This window comes from Drosophila grimshawi, unplaced genomic scaffold, assembly GCF_018153295.1.
Source record: "Drosophila grimshawi isolate 15287-2541.00 unplaced genomic scaffold, ASM1815329v1 contig_44, whole genome shotgun sequence".
Taxonomy (NCBI): domain Eukaryota; kingdom Metazoa; phylum Arthropoda; class Insecta; order Diptera; family Drosophilidae; genus Drosophila; species Drosophila grimshawi.
In genome coordinates this window covers 11,324,213-11,351,453 of record NW_025063240.1, presented here as the reverse complement: position 1 = coordinate 11,351,453, position 27,241 = coordinate 11,324,213, and the positions used below count along the sequence as shown (strand labels likewise).

The 27,241-nt window shown below is 40.1% G+C and overlaps 5 protein-coding genes across 6 annotated transcripts; 2 read left to right on the top strand and 3 right to left on the bottom strand.

The window, feature by feature from the left end:
• The first annotated feature begins 1,607 nt into the window (after window positions 1–1,607).
• Window positions 1,608–4,659, top strand: LOC6557666 (T-box transcription factor TBX6). Its single transcript, XM_001984534.3, has 5 exons — window positions 1,608–1,739; window positions 2,187–2,352; window positions 3,409–3,676; window positions 3,744–3,881; window positions 4,038–4,659. The coding sequence occupies exons 1-5, from the start codon at window positions 1,652–1,654 to the stop codon at window positions 4,545–4,547; spliced, it is 1,170 nt and encodes a 389-aa protein (XP_001984570.1). The 5' UTR covers window positions 1,608–1,651; the 3' UTR covers window positions 4,548–4,659.
• Window positions 4,660–6,680: 2,021 nt separating this feature from the next.
• On the bottom strand, window positions 6,681–8,297 carry LOC6558474 (ankyrin repeat and MYND domain-containing protein 2). The gene is made up of 3 exons (XM_001984535.3): window positions 7,890–8,297; window positions 7,047–7,823; window positions 6,681–6,980 (listed from the first exon to the last, which is right to left on the bottom strand). Exons 1-3 carry the CDS (start codon window positions 8,085–8,087, stop codon window positions 6,750–6,752), a joined length of 1,206 nt encoding a protein of 401 aa, XP_001984571.2. The 5' UTR covers window positions 8,088–8,297; the 3' UTR covers window positions 6,681–6,749.
• Window positions 8,298–8,460: 163 nt separating this feature from the next.
• On the top strand, window positions 8,461–25,445 carry LOC6557835 (CYFIP-related Rac1 interactor B). The gene is made up of 5 exons (XM_001984536.3): window positions 8,461–8,686; window positions 9,776–10,075; window positions 20,783–21,046; window positions 23,897–24,159; window positions 24,227–25,445. The coding sequence occupies exons 2-5, from the start codon at window positions 9,893–9,895 to the stop codon at window positions 24,489–24,491; spliced, it is 975 nt and encodes a 324-aa protein (XP_001984572.1). The 5' UTR covers window positions 8,461–8,686; window positions 9,776–9,892; the 3' UTR covers window positions 24,492–25,445.
• Window positions 22,596–23,477, bottom strand: LOC6558156 (probable serine/threonine-protein kinase cdc7). The gene is made up of 2 exons (XM_001984537.3): window positions 23,396–23,477; window positions 22,596–23,319 (listed from the first exon to the last, which is right to left on the bottom strand). Exons 1-2 carry the CDS (start codon window positions 23,450–23,452, stop codon window positions 22,630–22,632), a joined length of 747 nt encoding a protein of 248 aa, XP_001984573.2. The 5' UTR covers window positions 23,453–23,477; the 3' UTR covers window positions 22,596–22,629.
• Window positions 25,446–26,376: 931 nt separating the features above from the next.
• Window positions 26,377–27,183, bottom strand: LOC6558337 (nuclear envelope phosphatase-regulatory subunit 1 homolog). Of its 2 annotated transcripts, XM_032743491.1 has the most exons (3): window positions 27,137–27,183; window positions 26,894–27,017; window positions 26,377–26,835 (listed from the first exon to the last, which is right to left on the bottom strand). In XM_032743491.1, exons 2-3 carry the CDS (start codon window positions 26,985–26,987, stop codon window positions 26,537–26,539), a joined length of 393 nt encoding a protein of 130 aa, XP_032599382.1. In that variant the 5' UTR covers window positions 26,988–27,017; window positions 27,137–27,183; the 3' UTR covers window positions 26,377–26,536. The 2 variants fall into 2 exon arrangements, with proteins under 2 accessions (XP_032599382.1, XP_001984574.1); XM_001984538.2 differs by lacking the exon at window positions 27,137–27,183 and having other exon boundaries at window positions 26,894–27,121.
• Between the last annotated feature and the right edge of the window lie 58 nt (window positions 27,184–27,241).

Here is a 27,241-nt window from a genome sequence, read left to right as displayed (position 1 = left end):
CCAGAATAAAAATTGCTAGATGTTCAATGTCAATGCCAATGCTTAATTTTTATATTTATACGTCTTTTTTAAATAGTACGCAAACTATCTACAAAAAAGGCCATTTGAAAGAGTAATTAAAAATATGTTTGGGTAAATATTATGCATGAGCGAAATTATTTGATCACATGAAGATGCATATAAAAACTTCTTAGATAACAGCTTATTACTTAATCTGTTCCAAGTAGAATGATAAACTAGGAATGTGCCGTGAGCTTATACAGCTCTGTAAATTTACACAAAGATCAGGTAATACAACTTAAGATCTGCTGAGATTGTCATAAATGTATTTATTGTAAGCTTTGTTGTGTTTGCAATGCTTTCACTGCTGTTGAAACCCAAATCCTTAACTAATCTGTAAAGTATGAATTCCTTTAGCTATTAGTCATATATAGGTAGAGTCAAACATTTTTCACATTCATGCTGACTTCCTGTAGCTACTTATGCACTGTGATTAGGTTACGGAAAATGCACTTCAAGAGCGATTAGAAGCAATTTTCAGCGCTGACAAGCGATAATCAATAGTTGAGAGAACTCCGTGAGCAGACCCAAAATGTATCAATTTTCTTAAAACTATGGCCAGCAATCTGGCTGAAATAAAAGAAGAAAAACAGCACATGGCTGGCTGTATATGGCTGGGGGTATTTCGAAATATCGAAACGGGCAATTAACAAAAGCAACAAAATTTATGTTTCACCTGTCTGCATAAAATACATAAATACAAAATGCCAGACAATGCCAACAACAGCCAAAATGGTAGCTAATTGCATGCCACAAAAAAAAAAGAAGGAAGAAAAAACACTGCGAATGCCCAAAAGAACCCAGTACTGAGTAACAGTCTCAGTCCCAATTCCAATTCCATATCCAGTCCCAGTCTAAAAGACCCTCAAATAGCAAATAACAACGGAAGACGGCAATGAAAATAGCAACGGGCATTTTTCCAGACATCTCCCTTCTACGTTCTGCATTTGCTGTTGCAGACAGGCGCGCTGTGGAAAATCTCACTTCTGAATTACAAAGCATGCCACATTGAAGACTGACGTCTGACAGTGCGAGAGAGACTGAGAGAGAGAGAGAGGGACAGCTTCAGCGGCAGAGGGAGCGAAAGTCAGTGGCGCAGAAAAACACTGCGGCTGATGAAAATCAACAGCGCTAAGCGTTAACTTCGCCACTCGCTGCTGAGCACGGCCCAAGACATCGTTGCTGCGCACACATACCAATACAAATGCATATACATATTGCTGGCTACAGTTACCGTTTCCCCCTCACAGACACACACAAAATGGCGCTCGATCGTAGCGAGAGAGCGAGTGCGCCATAGTCGAGCAGCGGTTGTCAGCGTAGGCGGCTGCTCAGCTCAACCAATGGGATTGCTTTGCTGCGGGAACTGGTTTGGCAGGTAGCCACTGGAACTGGAACCGGCTACGACGCTCAAGCAGCTAAGCAATAGACTCGATCAGCACAAGATCAGTTCGTTGCGAAACGTCGTGCGTGATAGAACAAAGAGCGCAAGGCTAAACAAAAAATAATAGAAAAAACTTACCAACCAAGTGAACTTAAGTGCAGAATTTTAAGTGTTTGTTTTCGTATCATAAATTCATATTTGTCAACTATGATGTCCATGAACGAATGGAGTATGGATATGCGAATGCATATGGCCCATGAGCTGTACCGTCAACAGATTATGCAACGCATACCAGGTGAGTTCTGAAACGATCGCAGTTTTAAAATGCCGACGGCGAATCTATCGATTAAGTGTTGAGAAAATCTAAAATAAATTTGGAGCTGATTGTGATAATTTTGAGAAACTTGTTATGCATTATTCACAAATTAGTTTAACGATTTGTGTTCTAATTAAGGCGAAGATTAACATAGAAGCTACCCCAAATGAAATTGAGCTTGAGATTTGAATACAGTTACGCAGAACGTATCTACATTTCCTGTATTACATTTCAAATAACTAAATAGCCGACATATTATCAGTTTATATAAAATTTAATGCAAACTTATCGGACATTAATTGTTATGGCTTCTTTTGGCTGGCACACAAAACTGGTCGACAGCAGCACAAGCTAATGAACTAGCCAGACAACTTTTAAAGCCACTTCTGTGAATAACACGCGCTTCCTCCTCTATCCAACAAACAGATCCCTTTCCGGCTATGCTGCCAATGCATATGGCTCAACATCAGCCACAAATAATGCTGCCCAGTCGGCCAACGTTGCCCGGTGTGGATGCCAAATTGGAGAATAACGAATTATGGCAGCAATTCCATCACATTGGCACCGAAATGATCATCACGAAGAGCGGACGGTAAGTTTACCAAGAAGAACACACATGCAACATATACAACATACAACATACAGCACATTTCCTATGCAAATAGCCAGCTCGAGTTTGGGTAAAAGTCAAGTGCACTGTGGTCGGGGCAAAAACGGGGCCTATGTAAATATTTGCCATGACCCGACGACTGTCGGTTCTCAAAAACGTGGCCTAATGTGGCGCCTAGCGATAATTCAAAACGCAGCAGGAGCGAACTAAAACTCGAACCCCGAACAGTGACAACAACAAGTGCAACACAGTCGCTGCAGTTGCTGCCACAGCCGCCGTCCTGGCGCCGGCGCGCTCATAAAAATCTTCTTCGGCTTTGACAATGCTGCAAGACACACACAGATCTCTCAGAGGCAGACGCAGATCTCAGAGGCAGACGCAGACCCAGACCCAGACTATGTCCGCTGTTTTCTACCTGCTTTTTCACACTTTTCTATACAAAGGGGCCCCTTTGTTGTTGTCGGTTGGGAGTATTCTAATATTCCGATAGCTGAATCTGTATCGCTATCTGAATGTGACTGCGACTGCGACCGCGACTGCTGTAACGACTACCGAGCAGCAGCAAAATTAACATAATTATGAGCTTGAGCGGTATCCACTTTCTCGGCTCATTAGCCATGCATTGACTGCGCCGAGCGCCACATTTGGTAGCCGTTAAGTCGAACAGAGTCTACGGAGATCTTGTCTAATTGTTTGGCGCCATACGCTGTGCGCTCCCTGCAATTAATCAATCTGAGAGTGGAACATGCATTGTTTTGAGTCTGTTCTTTTTTTTTGTGTTTTGTTTTCGTTACGTTTTAAATCGATGCAACGTTTGCGGCGTTTGCCCCCCGCTGTTCATAATTACACACTTGTTAGGCCACGCCACAAATCAAAATGACCGGGCAACGCCTTTTTTGCGCTTAGAAAACGAGAGAAGACCTTGTTGATTTATGTCTGTGCTTAACTGCCTGCCACATAGCATATTCCTATTGTGGATTGTAAAGCTGTTCACTTAATCAACATCTATTCTTTTTTGCTTCTCTCTCTCCTTTGCAGACGCATGTTTCCCTCGATGCGTGTCTCGTTGAGCGGATTGGAGGAGGACACCAACTATTGTGTCCTGCTGGAAATGGTGCCCATTGGCGACTGTCGCTACAAGTTTTCCGGCTCGCAGTGGGTGCCAGCCGGTGGCGCCGAGCCCCAGAGTCCCCAACGCATGTATCTGCATCCAGATAGCCCCGCAACGGGCGCCCACTGGCAATCCCAGGCGCTGCTCTTCAACAAGGTCAAACTGACGAATAATACACTGGACAACAGTGGACATGTAAGTGATATTTGTCTGTCTCTTGCCTGCAGTTACTTACGATATCTCTTCTGCTATCTCTATCCAGATTGTGCTGGCCAGCATGCACAAGTATCAGCCACGTCTGCACATCATTCGGAGCAGTGAGCTCACCCAGCTGCCCTGGGCGCCGCAGCAGGCGTTTGTCTTCCCGGAGACGGAGTTTGTCGCCGTGACTGCCTATCAGGTGGGTAACGCTCCAGCTAATTGTTGGCACTTGAGACAGTGTCTTGTCGACATTGAGACAATACTCAAGTGCTTTCCCATTACTCACTGGCGCCAGCCAGCTCCGATTACAGAGGCATTCAACTAACTGGGTTCTATTATTTATTTTTGCTTGCAGAACGATCGCATTACCAAGCTGAAGATTGACAATAATCCGTTTGCCAAGGGCTTCCGTGAGTCGGGACAGTCGCGTTGCAAGCGCAAGCTGAACAGCAGCTCCAATTCCAGTGCTGAATCTGAGGACGATGGCTCCAGCGTCAGCAGCTTTGATTCCCCGCAAGCGAAGCGTCCACGCTCAGACTTTGAGCAGGATTCGCAGCGTAGCCTGTCGCCGGGGTACTATGGAGGAGCTGAAGCAGCAACTGCAGCCACCTCCAATCCTTATCCTGCGGCGCTTAACTACGCTCCCGGTGCAGCTCTGTTGCAAGCCGCTTACTTTGCCGCAGTGCCACCGACGCTGCCTGCCTATGTGCCAACAACAGCAGTGGCTGCCTCTCCGTCGCAAACGGTGTCAGGTTTATCTGCGACCTCATCCTCACCCTCATCCAGCACAGCAACAAGCTCTCCGCTCCCAAAAACCTCCACAAAACGAAATAGTTTCAGCATTTCTGCAATTTTGGCGTATTAAATGCAACATTTTGGTTGTTGTTGGCCACCTTTTAAGCTTGGTTGTGATCACAATGTGCAGTATATTAGCATATAAGTCGTAATCTGTTAATTAGTTTTAAGCGCAGCTTACAAATATAGCAAAGAATTACAAATATAGCAAAAAAAATACATATTTGTTCTTTTCTTATAAGTTTATGTTGCCTATAGAAAGTTGAGCAATTATCGATAATTTTGCAAGGCTAGTCCGTTGGTCGTAACGTGTACTGGGTACCACAGCACAAACTGTGCTGTGCGAGGCTTCCGTTTTTACAGGTTTTGCCAGTTGGACAAAACAACTTAAGCAAACTAATGTGCTCCATCAGCACCACTCTAGAGTGAGAGAGATCGAGAGGGAGAGGGAGAGAGAAAGAGTTGAAAACCAACTCCGGTAGTAGTTAAAACAATTCTCGCAGATAAGGCATCCATTATGAGCAGCGATTTGACGGCTTTAGAGACGTTTGGTCTTTTGCCGACGAATGACGCAGAAAAGGCAACGGCAACGGCAACAACTGCTGTTGCATCTATCTCTCTCTCGTTGTTGGCTTGAGAAATTTTCGTTTTTATCGCACCTTTTATAGCCAAGCCATTGGAGTAGGACTGGGCAAAGCATGGCACAACGAGTAGTGTGGCCATTTCTCGTGCATTATTATCGCCTCAAATGCGACAAATCTGTCTGCGCCGACGGCGGCTGCCTTTTTAGCCAGCATAATTGATACGATAAGCGGCGCAGCAGGCAGCGGGCGACATTCTCGTTGCCTCGTTGCTGCCATGCGTGCGGTCTACAAATATATATATCCATCTAAATGCACATTTGTTTGGGGCTACCTTAACGGTGGCGCCACAAAGCCAGTTTCGTATTTAATAACTTTAATTAAATTTCAACTCTTAATTTTTTTGGGCTTGCAACTAGAAATTCTCGCCGGATTGCTGCTGGCTTAGTTCAAAAAACAGCCGCCGCAATCGCTTTTAAAAAAATATCAATTTAAAAATGCTTATTTTATTGTTTAATTTTCATTGATAGAAATCTTTTAGCATAAATTTGAAGACAGCGCGAAATAATTCACAGACTACACGAAGTTGCGACATTATTGTTTTGGAGCGGCTTTGACTAATTTTGGGCTTAGTCCACTATTTATATATGTATTTTTTTGTCCCCTTGTTTTCACATAAATTTGCCTTTTAAATGTTGAAACAATTAAATTATGGGATTTGCATGTTTTCACCTTAGCACAAAAATAAAAAAAGAGTCGGCATTTGCGCTTTGGAAGTGTTTTTTTAAACGCTGAGCCTTAGATTGGGTTGGATTTATAAATTCATAGACATATATATATATAAATATGTGCATATTCAGATTGTTGTTTTCTTGTTAAAAACAGTGGCAAAAAGCGTCAAAATTCGTAGATTATGCGATAAACATGTAAATAATCTATTCGCTCACGTTTCTAATTTGTGCTTGTTTTAATATACTTAATGAATTTAAAATGCGTGTAGGTAGATTGGTGGATCGGCTTTCGCGATCCGGTTTTGCGGGCAAAGCTGTTGATAATGATAATACGTATATTTTAATGATGCTTTATTGTTTTTGTATAGGTGTTGCCGTTGTCGTTGTTTCATTTTATTTTATGTGTGTGTCGCATTATGTTTTTTTTTGGATTTCTGTTTTTTTATATATTACTAATTATAATATATGTATACGATGTGGTCGTTAAAGTGTTGGCATCTTTGCTTTTACGACCCAAATAACGAGAAACGACTGAAATATTTAATTAAATTTAAGAGCAGCCGTAAAACGAGTTATCGCACTTTAGCGGAGTCAATGGCTTAGGTGCGCGTATTGACTAAGTAGTCGATAGTTTGGTGTTATTGTTAGATGGCGCCAGTGACTAAGCAGTTGACGGAGTCGTTAGTCTGGAGGAACAAGCAAATTGCTAGATGGCGCCAGTGTGCGCAAGCAGTCCATTCCATGACAAATAAGAATTGTGTCGGGGTTGAACGACTTGAAGAAGCATTTGTTAATCAGGGATATGGGCTAGCTGATCTCTTCTTCTACCTGTCTATACATCAACTTACATTGCCCATATTAATTAGTCATACGATATATACAAATAGTGACTTAAATGCTTTTAAACAACTCGCAATTGGTTTATTTAAAATGCAGGTAATCATTTGTATTGCATCAGTTTTATGCTGATAATTTGGACAACTCATGTTGCAGCTCGGCTGTGTCAATGGGCGCTTTATGCTGATCCTTGGCGCCTGCCTGAACGGCAGCCAATAAACGTGCACAACTCTTCTTGTGCATGAACCAATGAAGTCGCTGGCACTCCCGATCGCAATACTGCACCGCCTTGCACTTGGAGCACTTTTTATCCGGCTTCTCCTGGCCACAGGAACTGCAATAGCTGCTCTCATCCTGCCAAATCAGAGATGATTTATTACAGACTCTTATATCAAGGATATCTTATAAGCCAGGACTCACCACAAATCCTCGCATGCCATTGATGGCATTCCGTAGCAGGCCCAACGCTGGCGGCGCATCCTTAGCACTTAGCTGGCTCACAATCTGCCTGAAGATCGTACACTCGCGGAAAGGAAACTCTCGCGCACACTCACGCACCGTATACTCCACATAGTCCAGCTGGCCCAGCTTGTTCTCCTTGAGAACACGCTTTACAAAGAGCTCAATGAAATCGCTCTTGTCCTGCACCTTCTTCTCCTGCGCCTGCTCCTTCTCCTTGTGCTGTGCTTTGAACTGCTCCTCGCAGCGCAACAGTTCGCCCACAATCCAACCCAGATAGTGGAACTTGAACGCCAGCAGCTCGTTGATATCATGCGTCTTTTGCATCTCCTTTTCGCACATGAGCGCCAGCGTCTTGCGCAGATTAGGCAGTATTTTGAGCAGACCAAGCGACTGGGCATTCAGTGTTATGCGTACCGGATGTAAATTGATTTCGGTGACAAAACTGTGAAACGACTTGAGGAGCACAGGCGGAATCAGCGGCTCCGTTTGCTGGCCATGCAGCTGTGTGTAATACTCCAAACTGGAGCGTGTCACATAGTTGTTGATGGTCTCCACGCAGGCATGATTGCCCACAAAGGCGGCCATTTGGGCGGCAGTGCGGGAGACTTTATTGATGCTGGCCGGATTGATGCCCGCGTCCAGCAGCTGCCGGCAGACGAGCGTATTTCCCGAGAGAGCGGCAAAGTGGAGCGGTGTGTAATCAGCGCCATGCTGATTCAGATTTATATCAGCGCCCTGCAGCGGAAGGAAGATAGGGCATCAAGTATCCACACATATGTCTTATTCTATATGCAAACTTACCATGTCCAGGAGCAGTTGAACCGCTTCCTTGTTGCCTTTGAAGCTGGCGTGCGCCAAAATTGACATGCCGCTGTCATCCACAAAGTTAACGCCGCCGCCTTTTAGCTGGCCGAGCAGTTGCTTGAAGCCGGCGGTGTCATTCTTGGATATGCTTTGGATCAACTGCTGCTGTATGTCGTCCAGTTGGGACATTTTCATCTCGTTATTTTTTTATTTTTTGTAGCGAGGCAAAAATGGGAAACGAGTTGTGAGTGCCAGTGTGTGCACACCTTGAAGCAGACTTAACTTTTTTGTTTTGCGCGTGCTTGCCAACACTTCAACGATAACAAATTGGTACGTAGTTCATTATGTGTGATATGGAATACAAATAAAATGTTAATGCATCAATAGATTATTGTAATTTATTATAATGATAGATTATATAATATATATCAAATAGAGTATGTTTCGTTTTACTATATGCAATTATAAAAAAGAAGAAGCATTGCTAGATCGAGTTAACAGCATACCATTTTGAATGGCAAACATCAGTTCAGTCATACGGTCTGTTTGTTTGCTGACTGTCATATTTAGTACGTTTTCAGCTACCGTCGAGAGTGGATGAGTGTTGGGTGCGTGTTGTGTGTTGCGGCGTGTTTTTTGCTGTTTTTTATATGATTTAAACATAAACCTTGTGTAAATGACAGCGATGTTATAATCGCCGCAATTAAACGAATTTAGCAAAAGGGCGCTCCTACGGTACGTGAATACTGCGACACACACACACACAAATACACGCGAAAGTGCTGTGAAAAAAGGTGATAAGCGCGCAATTGCTGTTGTTGTTCTTGTTGTTGTTTTTGCATATGAGGAAATTCTTGTTTTGCTGAAATTCCAATGCAGGAACAATTTACAGCAACAAATCCACCCTAAAACACACTCAGCGGCAAATAAAATTGTAAATCGTGTTCATAAAAAAAGAAAGAAAAAAAAACAGATAAGCGCGCAAACAACTGCAGCTGCAAGTGCTCGACTAACAGATACCTAGTGATTTCCTAAATTACAAGCCGTGCTAAAAATAAAACAACATTATGTTTAGTTAATTTTGTGTGTATTGCATTTGTTTAATTGAACAATTCACCAACACGTTTTGTTTGTTAGTCCTTCTGGGTTCGCAATTACACCGTTTGCATTTTGCCTCAGGGTATGGGAAAAGAAGAAGAAATGTCAGCCAGATAAGGCGATGCAGATAAAAACAAAGCAACACACACTCGTATACATTTATAAATACATTAATAATAAAAGAAACTCGCTCAATTTTTTTGCTTTTCTCGCAATTACTTTTCAGCGATGGGTGGGGGGTTGCCTAAAATGTTTACATGTGGTTGCGTGGCGAGGAAAATTGCTTTATTTTTCCCCACTCGACGTGTGAAAATTGGCCTTGTGGCGTTTGCATGAGTATGCGTGTGTGTTGTTTACTAATTTTCGATAGGTTTCAGTTTCGCATCATTTCCTGCGCAAAAGCAGCACTCCAAATAATAAACACACACACAAATACATACGCACACACACGCATTGTAACATGCACAAAAGGAGACACATGGCAAACAGCCTCTGTCCCTGTTCAACCCCCCGCAATGCATTGCTGGGCCGCTGCAGCCGTTGCTGCTGCTGCATTGCCAGTGTTAAAAATGTTTTTTTTTTGTGTTCTCTCTCTCTGTCACACTGGCAAAGGAGGGGCAGAAGAAAAAACATAGATAAAAACTATATTTTGTCCCCTAAGTGATCTTTAGCAGCTGTTGCGGCCTCAAATTTATTAACCGCTGAGTAGCAGCAGCAGCAACAACAGGTGCAGTTTTTTAACAGCTGCTCAGTGCTCATATCACCCATTTCTTTCTCTCTTGCAGCGTGATAAGTGCTTTTGAGACAATCAAAATATATGATAGAAAAATAAAATCAAAAGGGGAGGAAGGAGTATATTTAATAATACACGTACATATATACGTAATAAATTAATTACAAAAATGGGCAAACTGCTGAGTCTTTTGTCACGCGACGATTCAAATTGTTGCGCCGCCAAATCCTACGATGTGTTCCTCGACTTTGAGAATGCGCAACCAACGGAAACGGAACGCGAGTTATTCGATGAAGTGCAGCGAGTCCTCAAGGAATCGGATGTCGTTCTAACCGAGATACAAATCTATAAGGTGAGTGCGGAATTAACCCGTTTCACAGGTAAAGTACCTGCTAACGGGCTATTGGTATAGTAGTAGTTGTAAATAAATGTCATATTTAGTTGCGCTTTTCCCATTCTCTTTCTCTTCAGCTGATAAGTGGAATCGAGAGAGAAAGAGAGAGTGCGCAATAATCAAATGAAATTGTGCGAAATATAACGGCGAAGGGGGGACAGACCAACAGACAGACACAGAATAAACAAATTGAGCATTTAACCTTTGCCAGCAGCGTCAACAGTTATATGATCTCTCACGCTCGCTTCCTCTCTCTCTCTCTCTCTGTCTGTCTGTCTTTCGGTAAACTTATATTCTTTTTGCTCTCGCACTCTTATGCTTGTGTTTGTGGCCAGTGTTGTCAAATTGTGTTTATTGACTGGGATCAGATTTGCGCCTATTTCTTTGTTTTTGGGAAGTGCGTCTGCACTTTATTCAAATTTTACATTAATTCGCTAATCAGCTCTGCACTTTTAACTGCTTCTTCTCTACATATATGTAAACTAAACATTGACTGCATTACGTAGTTTGACTACTGACTCATTTGCGGTTGCTTGATCGACGCCTAATCGACTTACTTCATATTGCTGCCCGCAGTGGTTCTTGCTTGTGACGTAAGTAACTACGTAAGTAACTAACAATCTGCGCCCAGTTCTTGCCGTTACTCTTTGCACTCTTCGTTCTTCGAATGCGTGGATGGATTAGTCAGCGCCGGTTGCCCGTCTAGAAATAATGTTATTTCTGTTGTTGACCCTTGCCAAGCTCGTATTCGAATTCGAGCTCGAATTAGATTTTGGTGTCGTGGTGCGAATTATTAATTGGCTTTCGGCCACGCCAAACCATGCGTAATGAAATGAAAAGAAATATCTGCCCAGCGCGTTAATCAACGCAAAATGAACTGGAAAATGTCAACCAAATGAGCTCATTTCCTTTGTGCTTTTGCTCTTTGTCTTTGTGTGTGTGTGTGTACGACCCAATGGTAAAAGTGACCAACGCACAACAACAAAGACGACCTCGTAACCATTTTGAAGCCTTTGCCCACTTTACCCCATTTTCCCACACTCCCCTGGGAACTGGCTGAAAATGCGCTCAATTCATTTTTCGCATATATTTTATTTTCATTGCAATTTTTTAGTGTTTGCATTTGCGGTTTTTAGCAGAAGGAGTTACTTGGGTGGATTGGTAACCAAGGCAGTAAACTGGTTATATACGTGATGTTTACAAACCCCAACAACTCCCCCAACCTCTCCCCCACGCCTCCTGTCTGACACACAAATCTTTGGCCTGGCGCCAAATGCAGCCAAAGAAATAAGAAAAGAAAAGAAAAAGGAAAAAACTTCACGTTCTGCACTTTTTGCTGCTATAAATAGAGTGAAAACTGCGAAGAGCAAACATAAAAAAATATTAAAAGCAAGAACAGTTTTCATTTGGTGTGCCCCAATTCAAACACCCTTTCTAAAATGAAAGTAAACATATATTTTATTTAAAATTATATATTAGATTTAATTTCATAATTCGATTTATATTAGTCGGCATTTATATAATCATTACAAAGAAGATAAGTTTTCTTCTATGTGTTGCATAGTTTATCACAAAATTAAAATACCCTCTAAGAATATCGTACAATGTTGTGGTTGGTTTGTTTTTATTGGTTGCGATTTTCATTTCTGGCCAGAAATGAAAGCATTTGAAGCGCATTCGAAACCACTTTCCAATTAGTTAGCGAATCTATCATAGCATAGATCATTCTATTGTCAGCTGGCTATTGTCGCCCAAAATAGGCAAACTAAATCAACAAATGCGCCTTTTGTGCGCAATAAACAACAACTTCAGCTAAACAACTGTGAGGCAAGCTCATTGAAAGCTTGCGATAACAACGACAATAAAAAATATCAACAATATCCGCACACCTCCAACAATAATCGTTAATACAATATAACAACTTGTGGAATGTGGAGCAGAGGTGGAGAGGGGCACAGATAACGGTAACCCACAAAGTGTGTGCCAAAAAAGAGCTGTAAAAAGCCATTGAAATGAAGCTGAAGATGAACTATTTATCCAACAAACACAAAATGTGGTTAATTGGGTAATACAAGCGAACAGTTTAAGATTGTAATTAAATGCATATAAATATATATATATGTATACATATAGTATCATCATTCTATATATTTATAGGGTGTAACTTAAGACCCAACCCTAGCACTGCACTTGACAATGGCATCGAGTGTTGAATTTGAAAATAGATTGTGAAATTCGTTTTTGTGGTTACACATGTTGTACATCAAGTCGGATATTTTCCATATATGTATATGTACATATAAATAAATCTATAATTTGCAGCTGATTCGAGTTCAATGAGGTCACAAGCATTTTGAGTCATGAAATGAGAAATCATTCAGTTGGTCAATCGGAACAATTGCTAAACAGGTAAAACAAAGAGTGCTTATAATATAAATATATATATAGTCTCTGATGCAGAAACAGTTGGCACACTTTTAAATGAGCTTGTGGTTTCCAGTTAGCATAATTGTCTTGAAGATTTAGTTATTAAGTCGTTTGATAAATGGTATTCCGTAGAAAGCGCTACAACCTTCCCTATATTTTAGCAAACAAAACTAAAAGAAAAGAGATTAGCTTAAATCATGTTGATTATAACATAATAAAGGGGGTCGGTCTCAATAATTAACTTTTCTGTGTAGAACTTTGCCCAATTCCCTTCCCTCCGAAAATAAACTTTACAGATTTCCGACCCATATATAAAGTGATGTGTGCTCCACATTTAAATGACGAGATATTCAAACTATGCTTATATGCATATGAATAAACAAACACTTAAATATTTAATGTCAGTTTTACAATGAAAGCGACAGGCGGCGACAATCAGAATAATGACAAAATGAGCAGTCATTAGGGACTGACTGCCTGACTGGTCGCATTGCCAAAGCCGCTTTTCCAGTTCCAGTTCCAGCTGACATTCCCATTCTCGTGCACAGTTCCTGTCGTTGTTGTTGTTGTTGTTGCTCTTGTTGTTCCTCTCCTCGCTCCATTCGCTTATCCAGTTCCACGAACGTGTTGTTAAATGATGGGGGGCGAATGCGAAAACTAAGCTTTGCGTTGTCTCACTTCCGGTGCTGGTCAGTCAGTCATTCAGTCAATTGCTCAGTTGGTCAGTCTGTCGATATATGCATAAGTAATTGTTGTAATGATGTGCGTGCCCAACAAGCCTTTTTGCATATTATACACAAAAAAATATACATAATGTTCGCTTGTGTCCGCGTCGAATCCTCTCCAGAATTGGTCAAGCCATCAAAATTTGATTTGTTTGACGTTGTTTGTCTGACAATTCGATTTCCCTATTCGCTTTTCTCAAATTCAAGTTGCTTTGTTTTTTTTTTGGTGTTGCACAATCGGTAAATGTGCTTAAATGTGTTTAATTGCATGCGAAGCTGGCCTTATTGCATAGTAATTAATATTCAAAAACGATTTCTTTTCAACGACCAATTTAGCGACAATCTAAGTTATTAATGCGTTTTCTTTTAGCATTTGTGAGTCTTCACTTTCCATTGCAATATTCATATTGTTTTTGGACAGCAACTATATAAGTAGATGTGAGTTTAGAAATTTGTATATACTATATCTAAGTATTTCGTATTTCCGACGTCATCAGCTGCAAATTAATTGCGCCGAAAAGAAAACGTAAGATATAAAAAAAAAAAACAAAAAGTAAAGTAAACAACACATTTAAACAATTTACAATCGCAATGCGAAATTTGGTCCATAAATTATTGTATATTTTTGTGCAAATATCCAGTGGTGTAGTTTGCACAGGGTTGATTTGTAACTTTGCTGACTGAGAAGTCGTCTTAAATATGAACTAAAGCCTCCATTATCATATTAAATTTAATCACGTTTAAATATTACTAATTTTTTGTTGACTTTAACAAAAATTAGATTACGTGATATTTACCAGTTAAGCCTTATTCGCTGGAAATCTCTTATTTATTCTAATATTAAGTAAATTGTACTAATTTATTGAATCTGATGAAGTTACAATAATAAAAAATTAGGCATCGTGCCAAAGATTGTTTACGCAGTATCTATCAGTTGAGTCTTATTCGTTGGAATAGTCTTGTTTGTTATTATTATTATTATTATGTTTTTCTGTAATTACATTTTGCGCTTCAACCGCCCACTTGAAGAAGAGTACTTGAAGCACACTCGGCATAGCTGATGCTGATGCCTCATTATGTTCTCTCAGGTGGCAATTGAGGCGCAAATTTTGCATAAATTCATTTGGCCTCTGCTTTCGCGTTTTTTTTTTATATGCCAGTGAATTGAAATGGCACTGAATGAATGGGTTGCTTAACCGAATTTAACTCATTTCAATTGAATAAACTGACAGCGTTTTTGCAAATTATGATGGCAACTCTGCAGTGGTTGCATTGTCTGTGTCTGTCTCTGCTTCAAAGATGGCTGATCCTCAACACCTTGCAACAAGGGGAAGCTTAACTTTGTCTAGCTCAGGATTAGATAAAATGAAGGGCTCTTTTTAGCATTTGTTTGCGGCAATTTGTGCTCCGAGTTAACTATTGTGTGTCTGTGGCACCTTGTGCCTTGAACTTGTCTCTGTTGCTGCTGTAATTGCTTTGTTAACGGCTTTCAAGTGCCACTAAAAATGCCAGTGACCATTTAACTTAAATTGTACACCTGTCTGTCTGTCTGCCTCTCTGCCCCACTGTCTGTCTCTCTGTCTGTGTCTGTGTCTAGCACAAGTCTCGCCTGTCTGGCTTACAACCAACCTGCACGTGGTGTGCAAATTGCAAGTCTCGAGTTCATTTTTTATCTTTCTACTATATTTTTTTTACTGCATTTTTATATTCACACCTGACATATTTATATATATATATATATATATATATTATATATGTATATATATATATATGTGTATATGTTTATTTGTGTGTATAATTTGCACAACAAAAATATTTCTTGGCAATTTTTTCGTTGTTGTACGCGTTGCAAGGCAGCAAACAGCAGGCGGATGCCACACGCTGAATGTGAAATGGCTTAGGAATTTTGCTTGCGTTCTCTGTTCGATTTTCTTTTTGTTTTTTTTTTTATCTTTTGCGTGTCGTCAAAGTCAATTAAAATGCCGACAATTTTTCCGTCGATTTTTCCGTTCTAACCCAATTTTTTGCAGTCACAGCTAATTTATATATATATACATATTTCTGCTCAGCTGGTCGCGGAAGTCAATTGTCCGATTGCGATTTATTTGGCATAACTGAAGACAATTACACATTGTAGTAACTATGATAAAGATTATTTATTAAAAGACTAAACTTATTTTCTAACAGAATGCTTTGTCAACATATATTTTTTCATTCATATTTAAATTTGATACATTTGTAAAAGTAAATCTAGTAGTTTTTTATTTATTTAATGTCAACTGCAGTCAGTCTGCACAAAAACACACACAAAAAATAGATTAAATTAAATTGAAAATAAAATGTAGAAATAAATGAAACCAGTAAGAAGAAATATGTAAAAATATGTATAATCAAGGCAAAACTGAATGTGCAAACATTGCAATTATATTAATGAGTCCTTAAGCTGTTAAGCCATACTGAAATATAAGTGCGCTAACCAACACTGTTGGCGCCTGCGAACGCACAACGCGTAAAACGCATGTTCTGACATTGGTTCTAGATAAGCAGCAATGGTCGATAATTAAATGCAATCATTTGGCATATTGTACATTTCATTTTGTCGGATGTCGTTGACACTTTTTCTCTCCCTCTCTCTCTCTCTCTCTCTCTCTCCCTCTCTCTCTCTCTCTCTCTGTTTGGGTCTCTCTTTTTACGCACGCAATTGACAATTGACATGTTTATCTTATCTTTATGAGCTTGTTGTTGCTATTGCACTTGGCTGACTGGCTGCTTATTTCGATTATCTTGATAAATTACGACGCTCGTGACATCCAACGGGCGGGACATTATAACCTTTTTTTTTTCGTTTTTGTAGTTGCTTTTAATGAGCCACACGCAGCCCTTGAAAAACGCGCTGAAAATGGGCCATTGTCGTTGTATTTTTAAATGTGCTAACTGAAATTTACGCATCATTTGCCCAGTTGTCTGTCGGAGTTTGACATACACGCGAGTTGTACTTAAATTAGCATCTGTGCGTTGCTGCGCAGTTCACTGAGTCCATAAGCCTCTTTGTTCTCATGCCTCATGAGCATTATGTATTCATGTATTTATGCCTTTGTACTATGCAAAGCCAGTTAAAGTTAGTCAGCCCACAAAACTGACCCCCCATAATCAGCATCAGCATCATCATCATCATCATCGTCAGCTCAGTTTGTTGGATGAATGATGTTTGTGATTCACTGAGCCCAGCTGTTTCAGATACTCTCGCTCGCATTTGTTGCGTATTCATTTTCAATAATCTGTGCCGCCCATATATTGCGAGCTCTCGCTTTCAAATTAATTTGTATAATCACTCGTTTTTTTTACAATATTCGTATAGATTACGGCAGCAACTATTTAAAAAGCCCTACATCATCTAAAGGTTATTCTCAATAAGCATTCTTGGTAATATCGCGAGTAGTAACCACAACAAAGCAGCCACAAAACAAACGCCGACATTTGTCGAGAGACAACTAGTCGACAGTTGTTGTTGTTGTCTTTTTTGTTATTGTTGCTGTTTGCAGTAGTTGAGAGCCCAGAGAACCCAGTGAACGATCAGCTTTTATGACTCACATGACTATATCGTTGTTGTTATTGTTATTCTTTTTTTTTTTGTATGTATTCTGTATTGCTGCTGTCAGCACACACAAAGAGAGTTTTGCAATAAGCAAAGAACATATGTTGTGTTCGTATATCGGATATCAAGGGAGTCAGTCTATTGAATAATTAAGAAGCCCAACTCAGCGGAAGGCATTTCACAGATCTACAGAGGGTAGAAAGGGCGAAAGGGAAAGGAAGAGAAAAATAACTCAAATTGTTATGAAATATTTATGATTATATAGTCAGTCGGCGCTGCTTGCATTGATGAGGGGATTCTCCACCAGCAGCAGCATGGGAAAATTGTGGGCAACACTTGTCACCTCGGTCTGGCGGGGCGGCCCGTTGTCTGTGAGAGTTGCCACAGGCTAATGTTGATGAATCTGCCTCATTTAGTGGGACTTTTCAGCTTAACAACTATAAATTATTTCATCTTAATAGTCATCATCGGCAGAGTTTTAAACAGAATGCTGTTTATTTTTGTATTTGTGCCTACAAGTTTTTTTTCTGTCTCTCCATATTTCGTGGAATTTTATTTTGATTTGTTTGCCATCGTCGACGTCGTCGTCATTATTGTTTTGAGTATCGTCAGATTTTTTCAGTGTTTTTTTTTTTATTTTATTTTTTTTTTGTTTTTTTTTTTTGCTGCTCTCATAAAGCTGGCGGATTCATTGATTCATTCATTCATTGCGACGTGATTTGAATTAAAGTTGCAAGTTTGATGGCTGATGCAAATTTGATGATGAAGTGAGTTATCTAATATTTATGCAAATATCCATCTGTTTTTTGATTGAAAGTTGTGTGTGCAGCTGTTTTTAATGCTCTCTCAATCTATCTTCATAAAACAAGAGCAAATAAATAATTTATTTGTAGCACATGCTAAAATTGTGCTTTTTGTTGCACATAAGTAAAGAGTAGCCTTAATCTGGATATGTACAATATCTATATATATTCATATATATTTGAGCAACTAGCTTTAAAATTGTGTTCGCCCCACGAGAGGCCACCGAATGCTGCATAGCCATTGCAAACAATCCAGGCACAAGCCTCTTACATAAACAGCAGACAAAAAACTGCAAAAGCAACTATTGTGGCATGTTTGACTGCAAATGCGTTACTTACACGCATAGCTAATACACAGAAACACATACATACATACATGTATAGACATTCATACATTCTATGTATTTGAACACTGGCCACCCACACTTTCCTGTTGTGGCGCTCACTTTAATTGCGAGAGAGTGTGAAAAGTTGTCGATAAGCAGCAGTTGTAGTCGTTGTCAAGCAAGCTGCCTACCGCCACTGGCATTCGAATTTAAAGTATAATTATAAATGGTACATTAATCAATCTGTGGTCACGTTTTGTGCTTAGCTTGCCAGTGTCCATCAAAGTAACCGCAATAAGACAAGACAAGACCAACAACCCTCCTCATTTCCGCATCGAGTCTAATTTCATTTAGTACAATTAAAAGAGCAGCAGCAGCAGCAGCCAGTGTGTAACAACGCTTTTACTTCTTCTACTCAGTGTGCAGTAGTTCGCCAAGTTAATTAACTATGCAGCTCTCCAACTCTCTATATTTCTCTATATCTCTTTTGCCGAACAAGATAAAACGCTGACTGATTAAGGTTGTTATGGTTGCTGTTGTTGTTGCTAGAACGCCAAGCAGCATTAAGTTGGGCATATTAAGTGTTAATTAAAAAGCTAAAAAAAAAACAGAAAACAGTTAAACGAAATCAGTTTTTACCGCACAGCATAAAAGTCATGCAAGTTCAAGTTTGTTGCTGTTGTTGTGGGTGAAGTGAGAAGTTTTTCCTGTTAAAATGCATGAAGCACAGAAACAGAAACAGCACGTGCTTTGTTATTGGAGCATGCAACGTTTTATGCGATGCTGCAGCACAAAAAAAAAAACAAAACAAAAAGCAAAAAAGAGGCGATGAATCAACAAAACGTTGAATGCGGCCGAGTACGGAAAACTGTTTGTCTGTTTCCTGTGACAAAACGCAAGACTGGAACAAACAACAGAAAAGTCCACCTACGCTCTGCTCCGAGTCAGAGTCAGAGTCAGAGTCTTTGTGTTCCTGACGTGCACATGTCGCGATGTGAGATAAATGCAACAAAACAAAAAAAAGAAAAAGAATGGTGTAGGGGAGGGGAGGGGGGGGGGGTGTTGATTCACAATCATCTAAGACACATAAAATCTCTGCCTGTAAATCTGTCTGCCCACACAAACAACTGCAGAAGGAGCTGCAGTTTCCGCTTGACGGCTAGCCAGAAGAGTCCTTTAGAGAGTCACTGGCGTATACGAGACAATATACAACAACAAAAACAACAAGTAACAAGCAACAGCAGCAATGTCAAAAGGAATGCGGACTCTACTTGCTCGCTCTTCAACACTGCTTACGCTCTCTCTCTCTCTCTCTCCCCGTCTCTCTTTGTTTGTTGACTTGTTTGCAAGCGTTAAACATTTGCGCTGCTTCAAGTGCAGCATTTGCTGCTGTCCAAGGACACACAAGGCTTGCCTTTGCGGACGACAGGTGTAAATGATGATGTGGAGCACATAAAGAAATGCGCCAAGGTGGCTTCAGACTAGGTTGCATGCATCCGGCTCTCCATACATGTGTTGTTTTTAATGCAGACAGTTGCATTTTGATTATGCTGAAGCACTCGTCGATGCTACCAACAGACAAACAAACATTTAGTGTGAGGGTGTCTCTGTTCTGCTTCTGCTGCAGCAGCTTCTGTTTATGATTCTTGTTGATATGTGCTGCAATTTAATTATAAACACACAACACGTGCCCATTTCTTTATTACAGCAAAAGGTGTGCAAACCAAAGAGTAACATAACACGAATTAAATGTGCTGGCATTCCTGGCCCTGAAGAAGTGAAGTGGCTAGGAGGCAGTGGAAATGGAGGCAGTTTCAGTTATTTTTAGCTCTATACATACTCAAATTCTCAAATTTATGCTAATGCCGTTTCAGACACGCGAACTCTTTAATCAAATCGCTGTTTGGTCAAAGCAAAATTGAAATTTGTGGGCGTGGCGTGGCGTGGTGTGGCGTGTGTTGCGTAAGCAAGGCAAAAGTTGAGGTGATTTGCTAAAATCGCAAATATTGCGCATACCAAAAATGAACTGCTTGCTTGGTCAGTTATCGATCCTGATATGAAGTAGTAGCTGTGTTGCACAGCGAAAATTGGTTTGCTTAACTCTCGCAGTGTTTAGCACAAAATGCCTGCAATAAATATTATGATAATAATATGCATTGAATGCTCTGCAAACGGTTCATTCACTTTAGTTTTAGTTTAATGGAATTAATTGTCATTAGTTAGTGGCCATTTGTAAAAGCGCTTGTCGTATTTTGTATTAGAGAAAACTGAAAAGCATCAATTGAAATAATCAACGCCATTTGCTGATTGCCTCCGCTGCGGCATAAAACTTTATATGTATATAAAAAGCGGAGGCAAAAATCAACTTTTCATTCGTTATGGTTTTGTTATATTCTGTTTGATTTTATTTTATTTTTATTTTTTATTTTGAATCTAGATCGTTGCGCTGGTCACTGCACGACATCGTCGTTGTAGTTGCATGTGGCATGCGGCGTATATATAATAATAATAATAATAACAAAAGCCACAACGCCTCACAGTTGTCCGCGTTTGTTAACTTAAAACAAAAGCGCCTCTGAAATGTGGTCAGCAGCAACAGCAGCAGCAGAAATAAAAAAATAAAATGCATAAAACGCGAGGAAAATCGTTTATTCACTTATACGTTTACACGTTTTATTTGTTTGTTCATCTTTTGTTCGCATGCCAAGCGCACATTTAATGGTGCCAGGCTCAAATATATTGAATTAAAAATGTTGTAAAATATTGAACATGTTTTTACCTTTTTACAGGGCGCCAACAAAGAAATCCGCGAAGCAATCGCCGATCCATCGCCAGAGGTGCAGGGCAAGGCGTGGGCCGCCGTTCTGCCGCTGGTCAAGAAGCTGAAACGGTGCTACGAGCACTCCATGGAATTGGACAAAATAGTGCCCAAACTGTTGGGTCAATTGGTTGGCGGCAAACTCAATCCGACACAGCATCTGGAGACGCAGCAGGCGCTGGTCAAGCAGCTGGCCGAGATATTGGAATTTGTGTTGAAATTCGATGAGTACAAGGTGAGTAGCAGTAGCCCCTCAAATCCCCTCCCCCCCATTTACTATTAGTAGTTGAATGCGTGTGTTGTGTGTGTTTGTTACAAGTCTGCCAGATTTGGACAGACGAGACGCCCACTTGACTTTGGCGCGTGGGTCAAGCAGCTGCGTTATGTCTTCTTTTGAGCCGCGGCCAAGCAACGTTTGCAACGTTGTCATTTGCCAAACCTTATGTGGGTGCAACAGCAACAGCAGTAGCAGCAGCAGCAGCAGCAGCAAAGACAGTGGAAGTCTTTGCTGCCAACTCATTGCGCGCGTGGTTGCATTTTTAATTGGCAGTCCCCAGTCCCCAGTCCCACTGCCTGCCAGTCAGTTGAGACGAGCGCGTGCTGCGATTCATTGATGAAAAATCGTTCAACTGTTGCTGTGTTCTTCTACTCTTCTACAGTGAAGCCTCATTTGAGCAACGCAAACACGCACTCATTTAAACGGCCTGTGTTGGCCAATTGTCGGCGCATCACTGAACACGCAAAGCGGAACGAACAACTATTTCCAGCCCCCAACTCCTCCCCTCGTTGCGTAGTGAATATTTCTCCATTGCATCTGATAATTGCTCTGGAAATAACTAATGCTGTCCAATTTAAAAAAAAAAGCTGACATTTTAAAAATGAGCAAAAGTTGAATAGATATATATATATATATATATAAATAAATGTGTGTTTATTCAATTAAGATATTATATACATATTTCTAGATTGTTTGCTGCAGTTTATTGTTACAGTCAATTGTGGTCCAATGTAGGTTAAATTGGATGCGAATTCTCTGCCTCCAACGCACACACACACACACACACACAGATACACATAGGCATAAGTAAATCTGGCAGTTTTATTGAGTGGACCAAACAAATCGATTAATGTTGTGGCAAATCTCTGTGTATGCACATTTTCCCATGGCTCGTTTCCGTTCTGTAAAAGTTGGATGAAATCGAATAGCATGTGGTTTGCCAGACAGACAGGCAGGCAGGCAGGCAGGCAGGCAAATGACAGAAGAAGTCAGAAAGCAATGGCATCGTTTGATTCTCTCCTCTCGTGTCTGCCACAAAAGATGTAAATGATCATATTGGTGCTCATGATGAGCATCAGCATGAGGATGATGATGAGGCTGATGTGCATACTGGTTGCACGTTCATTGTATGCTTAAGTGTCAGTTCAAAGACTTGCATAAAGTCTGTGCACTTCATTCCACTCATACTTATATATATATATATATATATATAGGGACCAGAACGTGCCTTACCACAAACTAATAGTAATAATAACAGACACTTGTGTTTCTAGGCAATAATCTCGCTCGCTGACCCCCCACATTGTTGCCGCTTTTTAAAGGCTTGCCGCAAAGTATGCTGCAACATTCCAGTTACTTGCATCATGCAAGCAGTTGACTGAACTGGCAAAGCAGTTGAAGTGCAAACTTCACAACTATTTAATAAGTATTTAAATATTTTTCGACTTGACAAACAATTAACAAAGTAAAATACCGTTGAAGTTTTCGCACAGTGGATTGAATTTAATTTAAATATGTGAATAAGTCGGTTTTATTTTAATTTACTTGTCGACAAAGGATGCCCCAGTGTTGAAAAGCGGCTGCAAACGTTCCGGATATTTGCGTAAATAGTCTGCATAATGTTTGGCATAGTTTGCCTCCAGGTTGGGACGTCGCCAAGGCTGACTTGGCTCAAAGTATTCGTTGTTGTTCCTGTTGTTGTTGTTATTGTTGTTGAGGACCAGTGAGCGAGTGCCGCCAATTCGAACGGTTCGCTCCTCCTCGCGCCGGGTGTCGGCCACGGTGAGCAGCTCTCGTTGCTCCAATTCCTGTCGTGATTGTGGCTGTGATTGTACTTGGGGATAGTAAAAGTAGCCGGGCACATTGTTGTAATTGTGATTGGCAGCTCGCATTGTTGTCGCTATATAGTTGTTATTGATCCAATTTTGTTGCTGCCTTCTGTCCGTTGTCTGCCCATTGTTGTAATATTTAATTGGCAAATAACTTCGTTGCTGCTCCAGGCTGTTGGCCTCATCATTCACTACGATGGGCGCACTGGACCACACCGATTGCACACCATCTGCAGGATATTGATAGGTGTATTGTTGTTGTTGTAATTGTTGTTGCAACTGTTGTTGCACCAGTTGTTGTTGTTGTTGATTAATGCCGTAAAACTGCGTATTGTACGTTGATGACGCATATTGGGCCGTTGTAAAACTTGACGCTATCAACAATAACAATACGACGAGTATCTGGAAATCAACAATTAATTAATCATTTGTGTGAGTTTAATTATAGCCGTCGAATCAATAAACAAAATTCACTTACCCGCTCACAGCTTTTGAAGCTGCTGCTGCTGATGTGGATCCGTTCGGTTTGGCGCATTGTTACATACTGTTAGAACGATTTATGCTAATAACGTATTTATATATAGAGTTTCGTTAACAATATCTAGTATAAAACGTTGGCATGTTTCGAGTGCCGACCCCAAGGTAAATGATGATACACACTCTGAATGGCAGCGGCGGCTCTCTGAAGTATTTCTCACGCACGACACCAGTGCAGCCCTGATAGTTAAATAAAATTGCCAGCCCGACTCAAATCTTAGTTTTTGGGCCTGGCTTCGAATTATAAAAATTAAGTCCGATTGCGATGTCACGTACTGCAATTAGAGATAAATTAATGTTAGCTGCAATTAGAGTGGCACCAAAGCAGTGCATAACTCTTATTTACAAAAGCAGTAAACTGCACTGCACTTGCAAGCAGTGCACACAGTTTGCTATTAATTATTAATCTATGGTTTTTGCTCCACTGTTTTTTTTTTTTTAGATGAAAACACCTGCCATACAGAATGACTTCAGTTACTATCGGCGCATTGTGAGTCGACAGCGTGTGGATTCCACAGAGAATATGCAGGTGAGCGCTGAGCTGGCGAATCGTATGTCGCTCTTCTATGCGAATGCCACGCCCATGCTTAAGGTGCTCAGCGAGGCGACATCGCGGTTCGTCAATGATAATGCGGACGATGTCCAGAATACGACAGAAACGCTTGGCACAATGGCTAAAGTGTGCCTACGAATGCTGGAGAATCCGTAAGTGGCCCTTGGATATATCCGCATACTGAATTACTATTGACTGCTGCCCCCATTTTATTTACAGCAAACTGCTGCAACAGATCGAGCGGGAGGAGACACAGATGCTGGTGCTACGCGTCATGGTCGGACTGGTCATTCTCTACGATCATGTGCATCCGACGGGAGCGTTTGCGCGCGGCGCCCACGTCGATGTGAAGGGCTGTGTGCGATTGCTGCAGGCACAGCCGGCGATAAAGGCGGAACCGCTGCTGAATGCCCTGCGCTACACGACGAAGCATCTCAACGAGGAGAATACGCCGAAGAATATTCGCAATTTGCTGGCCGCATAATGGCGGAGATCGGCGGGGATAATGCCAAATGCAAGCGCCCACAATCGTTTTGTTTATGTGTACAATTTGTAACGTTAACTTTGTTTAATGATTTAAACGGTTTTTTATTTATGTAATTAATAGGCTTCTACTACGAGTATATAAATATATATAAATATTATGTTTAAATTGTGTGAGTGTTGTGCAGAAAGGAGGCAGCAATTAGTTTTATTTATGAATTTCCAACAATTCTATTAATTTGTAATTTTTCTTATTGTTTAGCGCGCCTCCTTGTGAAGTAAATATGCAAATATATATCAAGAAACAACCAGCAACAAAACAATATTTAGCTCATATTTTAGCACTAATATTAAGTAATAAATATTACAAATTGATTAAAGAAACAAAAAAAAAGGAGAAAAGTAAATTAGCGCAAAGTATAAAATAAAATAATAGAAATGAATATCCTAAATTTCAATTTCAACTACTAACCAGAGATTATAACTTTAAATACATTTTTTTAAATCAAATTTAGCTTATTTTTTTGTACATGACTACAATTAATCAAAAAGAACAAAATACAATACATACCAACTAAAATGGCCTGAACAAACTGAATGAAACCACACGCAGTAAAAACGCAGATGCATTTATATTTCCATTTTCTACAGAAAACATTTTATAAACATATTAAAACGAACCTTTCTATGTCTGATTATGAAAGAATGCTGCGCAATAATATTAATTTTTAAGATTTACAAATAGGAATTTATAAAACTGTATTGAGAAAAGAAAACACAAAAAAAAAACAAAAATAAATTGAAAACACGCCGAAAGATTTATATGTATATGCGACAACAACAAACACTTGCCGAGAACAAGAAAATCAAAATAAAAAAGTTATCGCACAATATGAATTATATGAATAAAAGTTGTTTAGTTGTCTCGCCGAAGATAAGTCAAAGAATCAATGAATCAATTACGTTAAATATCCCATACCCCAAAAGCTTGGACCAATTTTAAAGACTGTTCATTTGGATTTTAAAATGATGCTTTTTTATTTATAATAAGTGGAGCCGAACATTTCAGAACATCCTTGTTATGTCCTGGCTGCTCCTCTTAACCGCAGCACGCATCTGGCGCCACATTAGTTTGGTCGATCTCAGCCGCCGCGACGACGTTGCGTACGAACCTTTGATGATGTCCTTTGGGCATCGAATTTTTCAATTGAGCTTTAATTTTACGAAAATCAGAATGGAAAACTTAATCAATTTTATTTTGTTCAACTTGCCTGATGCCATGCCGAAAACGACAGTCAGGATGACAACGACGAACAGATATATCTTCATAGTTGAGATTGGTGGGTGAGCTACTGGCTTCTGTGGCTTTACGGTGGAGAGCGCACTCTATTTATACCCGGATTCCAAGGCCGCTAACAACTTACAATACTCAGTTTAATGAGCTACGACAAATTACTATATTTCATCATAAGCTAAACAGGTGAAAATAAAACGCTTGCAGAAAGTTCTCATAAAATACAGCTTTTAATTAAATTTTCGGTGCTAATTAGCCATTAACTTACAAGTTTTGTTTTTTACAAAAATAAAATAATAATTAAAGTATGTGAAATATAGTAAGAATAGCAAAACTATAAATATACATTTGGAAAATCGTTCGACATGGTAAAGTCTCTAGTCAGGTGTACTTTGTACTCGTCCGTAGAACCAAGTTAATAAGCAGTTATAGCCCAAGTAGACTCAGGCTATTGCAGAAATTCCAATGGACAAGACTCAAAGAGAACGTCATTTATTAAACTATTGCTTGGGCAGCAGAAATTAACAACGTCATTAATAAACAAATAAAAACGAACACAAATAATTAATTTGTACAGTTTGGAGTTATCAAATATAATTTAACCAAAATAAACTTAAATATTTATTTTTGTAGTATGTATTAAACTAGTGTTTTTGGATGCGGTTAAGCCACTATCTTGGAAGTGTGCATCATAGTCATTGTTTATATTAATAGGGCAAGCCACAACTAAATCGGTGTCCCCTCCTAAAGCTTTATGTATTGTTGCCGTTGTTGTTACTTTGTCGCGGCTTCAGTATCAGTTTGCCGGTGTGCGGCTCCAGGTCCAGAGCGAAGTCCGTTAAAACATTTCGTGTGCGTGACGTAATTATCTGTGGAGCCACCACCAGTTTTTGTATGCCCAAAATGAAGAGCACTATCAATGTGACGGTAGCCACAGTAAACACGGGGTGGATCCATAGTGATTCTGTCAGCGGCACAACCGTTGTGCGTGGATCTTTCAGCCAGTACCAGGCGCTAATTGCCGTACAGACGGACAAAGCAGATAGTATCACTAAAAGAAACGTTTTTCATTTAATAATGTTTTGGGCGAGAAATAAGTGCAATCTTACATCGCCAGCGGAACGTGGATGGCCTGTAGGATGATACCACTTCGGTGAGGCGTCTCTCAAATGCCTTCAAATCCTCGCAATCTGATTGTGACATCGCGCCAAGTTCTTCGATGCTCGTGGCTGTCTGTAAGTGTTTGAAATTGTCCAGTTTATTCGTGTAATGAATTCCTTTTTTTGATAAGATTTCACATTTGATTTGTTTTTGTGTGAAAATTGTTCCTAAATATTGTCAAATATTTATACCTAAAAAAATACCAAACCGGTCGAAGCAGCCCTTCTGAACTTCCTTCGAAATACACTATAATTTAATAAGCGGGAATAAATAACCCCACTGCCAATTGAAATAGT

What these genes read in the sequence shown, in the direction of transcription:
- LOC6557666 (XM_001984534.3), top strand. Translation starts at nt 1,652, where the DNA reads ATGATGTCCATGAACGAATGGAGTATGGATATGCGAATGCATATGGCC. An exon ending in ATCATCACGAAGAGCGGACG is followed by an intron (nt 2,353 to 3,408) that starts GTAAGTTTACCA and finishes TCTCCTTTGCAG; the next exon opens with ACGCATGTTTCCCTCGATGC. An exon ending in TCGCCGTGACTGCCTATCAG is followed by an intron (nt 3,882 to 4,037) that starts GTGGGTAACGCT and finishes TTTTGCTTGCAG; the next exon opens with AACGATCGCATTACCAAGCT.
- LOC6558474 (XM_001984535.3), bottom strand. Translation starts at nt 8,087, where the DNA reads ATGAAAATGTCCCAACTGGACGACATACAGCAGCAGTTGATCCAAAGC. An exon ending in TTCAACTGCTCCTGGACATG is followed by an intron (nt 7,824 to 7,889) that starts GTAAGTTTGCAT and finishes CTTCCGCTGCAG; the next exon opens with GGCGCTGATATAAATCTGAA. An exon ending in ATGGCATGCGAGGATTTGTG is followed by an intron (nt 6,981 to 7,046) that starts GTGAGTCCTGGC and finishes CTGATTTGGCAG; the next exon opens with GATGAGAGCAGCTATTGCAG.
- LOC6557835 (XM_001984536.3), top strand. Translation starts at nt 9,893, where the DNA reads ATGGGCAAACTGCTGAGTCTTTTGTCACGCGACGATTCAAATTGTTGC. An exon ending in CCGAGATACAAATCTATAAG is followed by an intron (nt 10,076 to 20,782) that starts GTGAGTGCGGAA and finishes ACCTTTTTACAG; the next exon opens with GGCGCCAACAAAGAAATCCG. An exon ending in TGAAATTCGATGAGTACAAG is followed by an intron (nt 21,047 to 23,896) that starts GTGAGTAGCAGT and finishes TTTTTTTTTTAG; the next exon opens with ATGAAAACACCTGCCATACA.
- LOC6558156 (XM_001984537.3), bottom strand. Translation starts at nt 23,452, where the DNA reads ATGCGCCAAACCGAACGGATCCACATCAGCAGCAGCAGCTTCAAAAGC. An exon ending in GCTTCAAAAGCTGTGAGCGG is followed by an intron (nt 23,320 to 23,395) that starts GTAAGTGAATTT and finishes GTTGATTTCCAG; the next exon opens with ATACTCGTCGTATTGTTATT.
- LOC6558337 (XM_032743491.1), bottom strand. Translation starts at nt 26,987, where the DNA reads ATGTCACAATCAGATTGCGAGGATTTGAAGGCATTTGAGAGACGCCTC. An exon ending in ATCCACGTTCCGCTGGCGAT is followed by an intron (nt 26,836 to 26,893) that starts GTAAGATTGCAC and finishes CGTTTCTTTTAG; the next exon opens with TGATACTATCTGCTTTGTCC.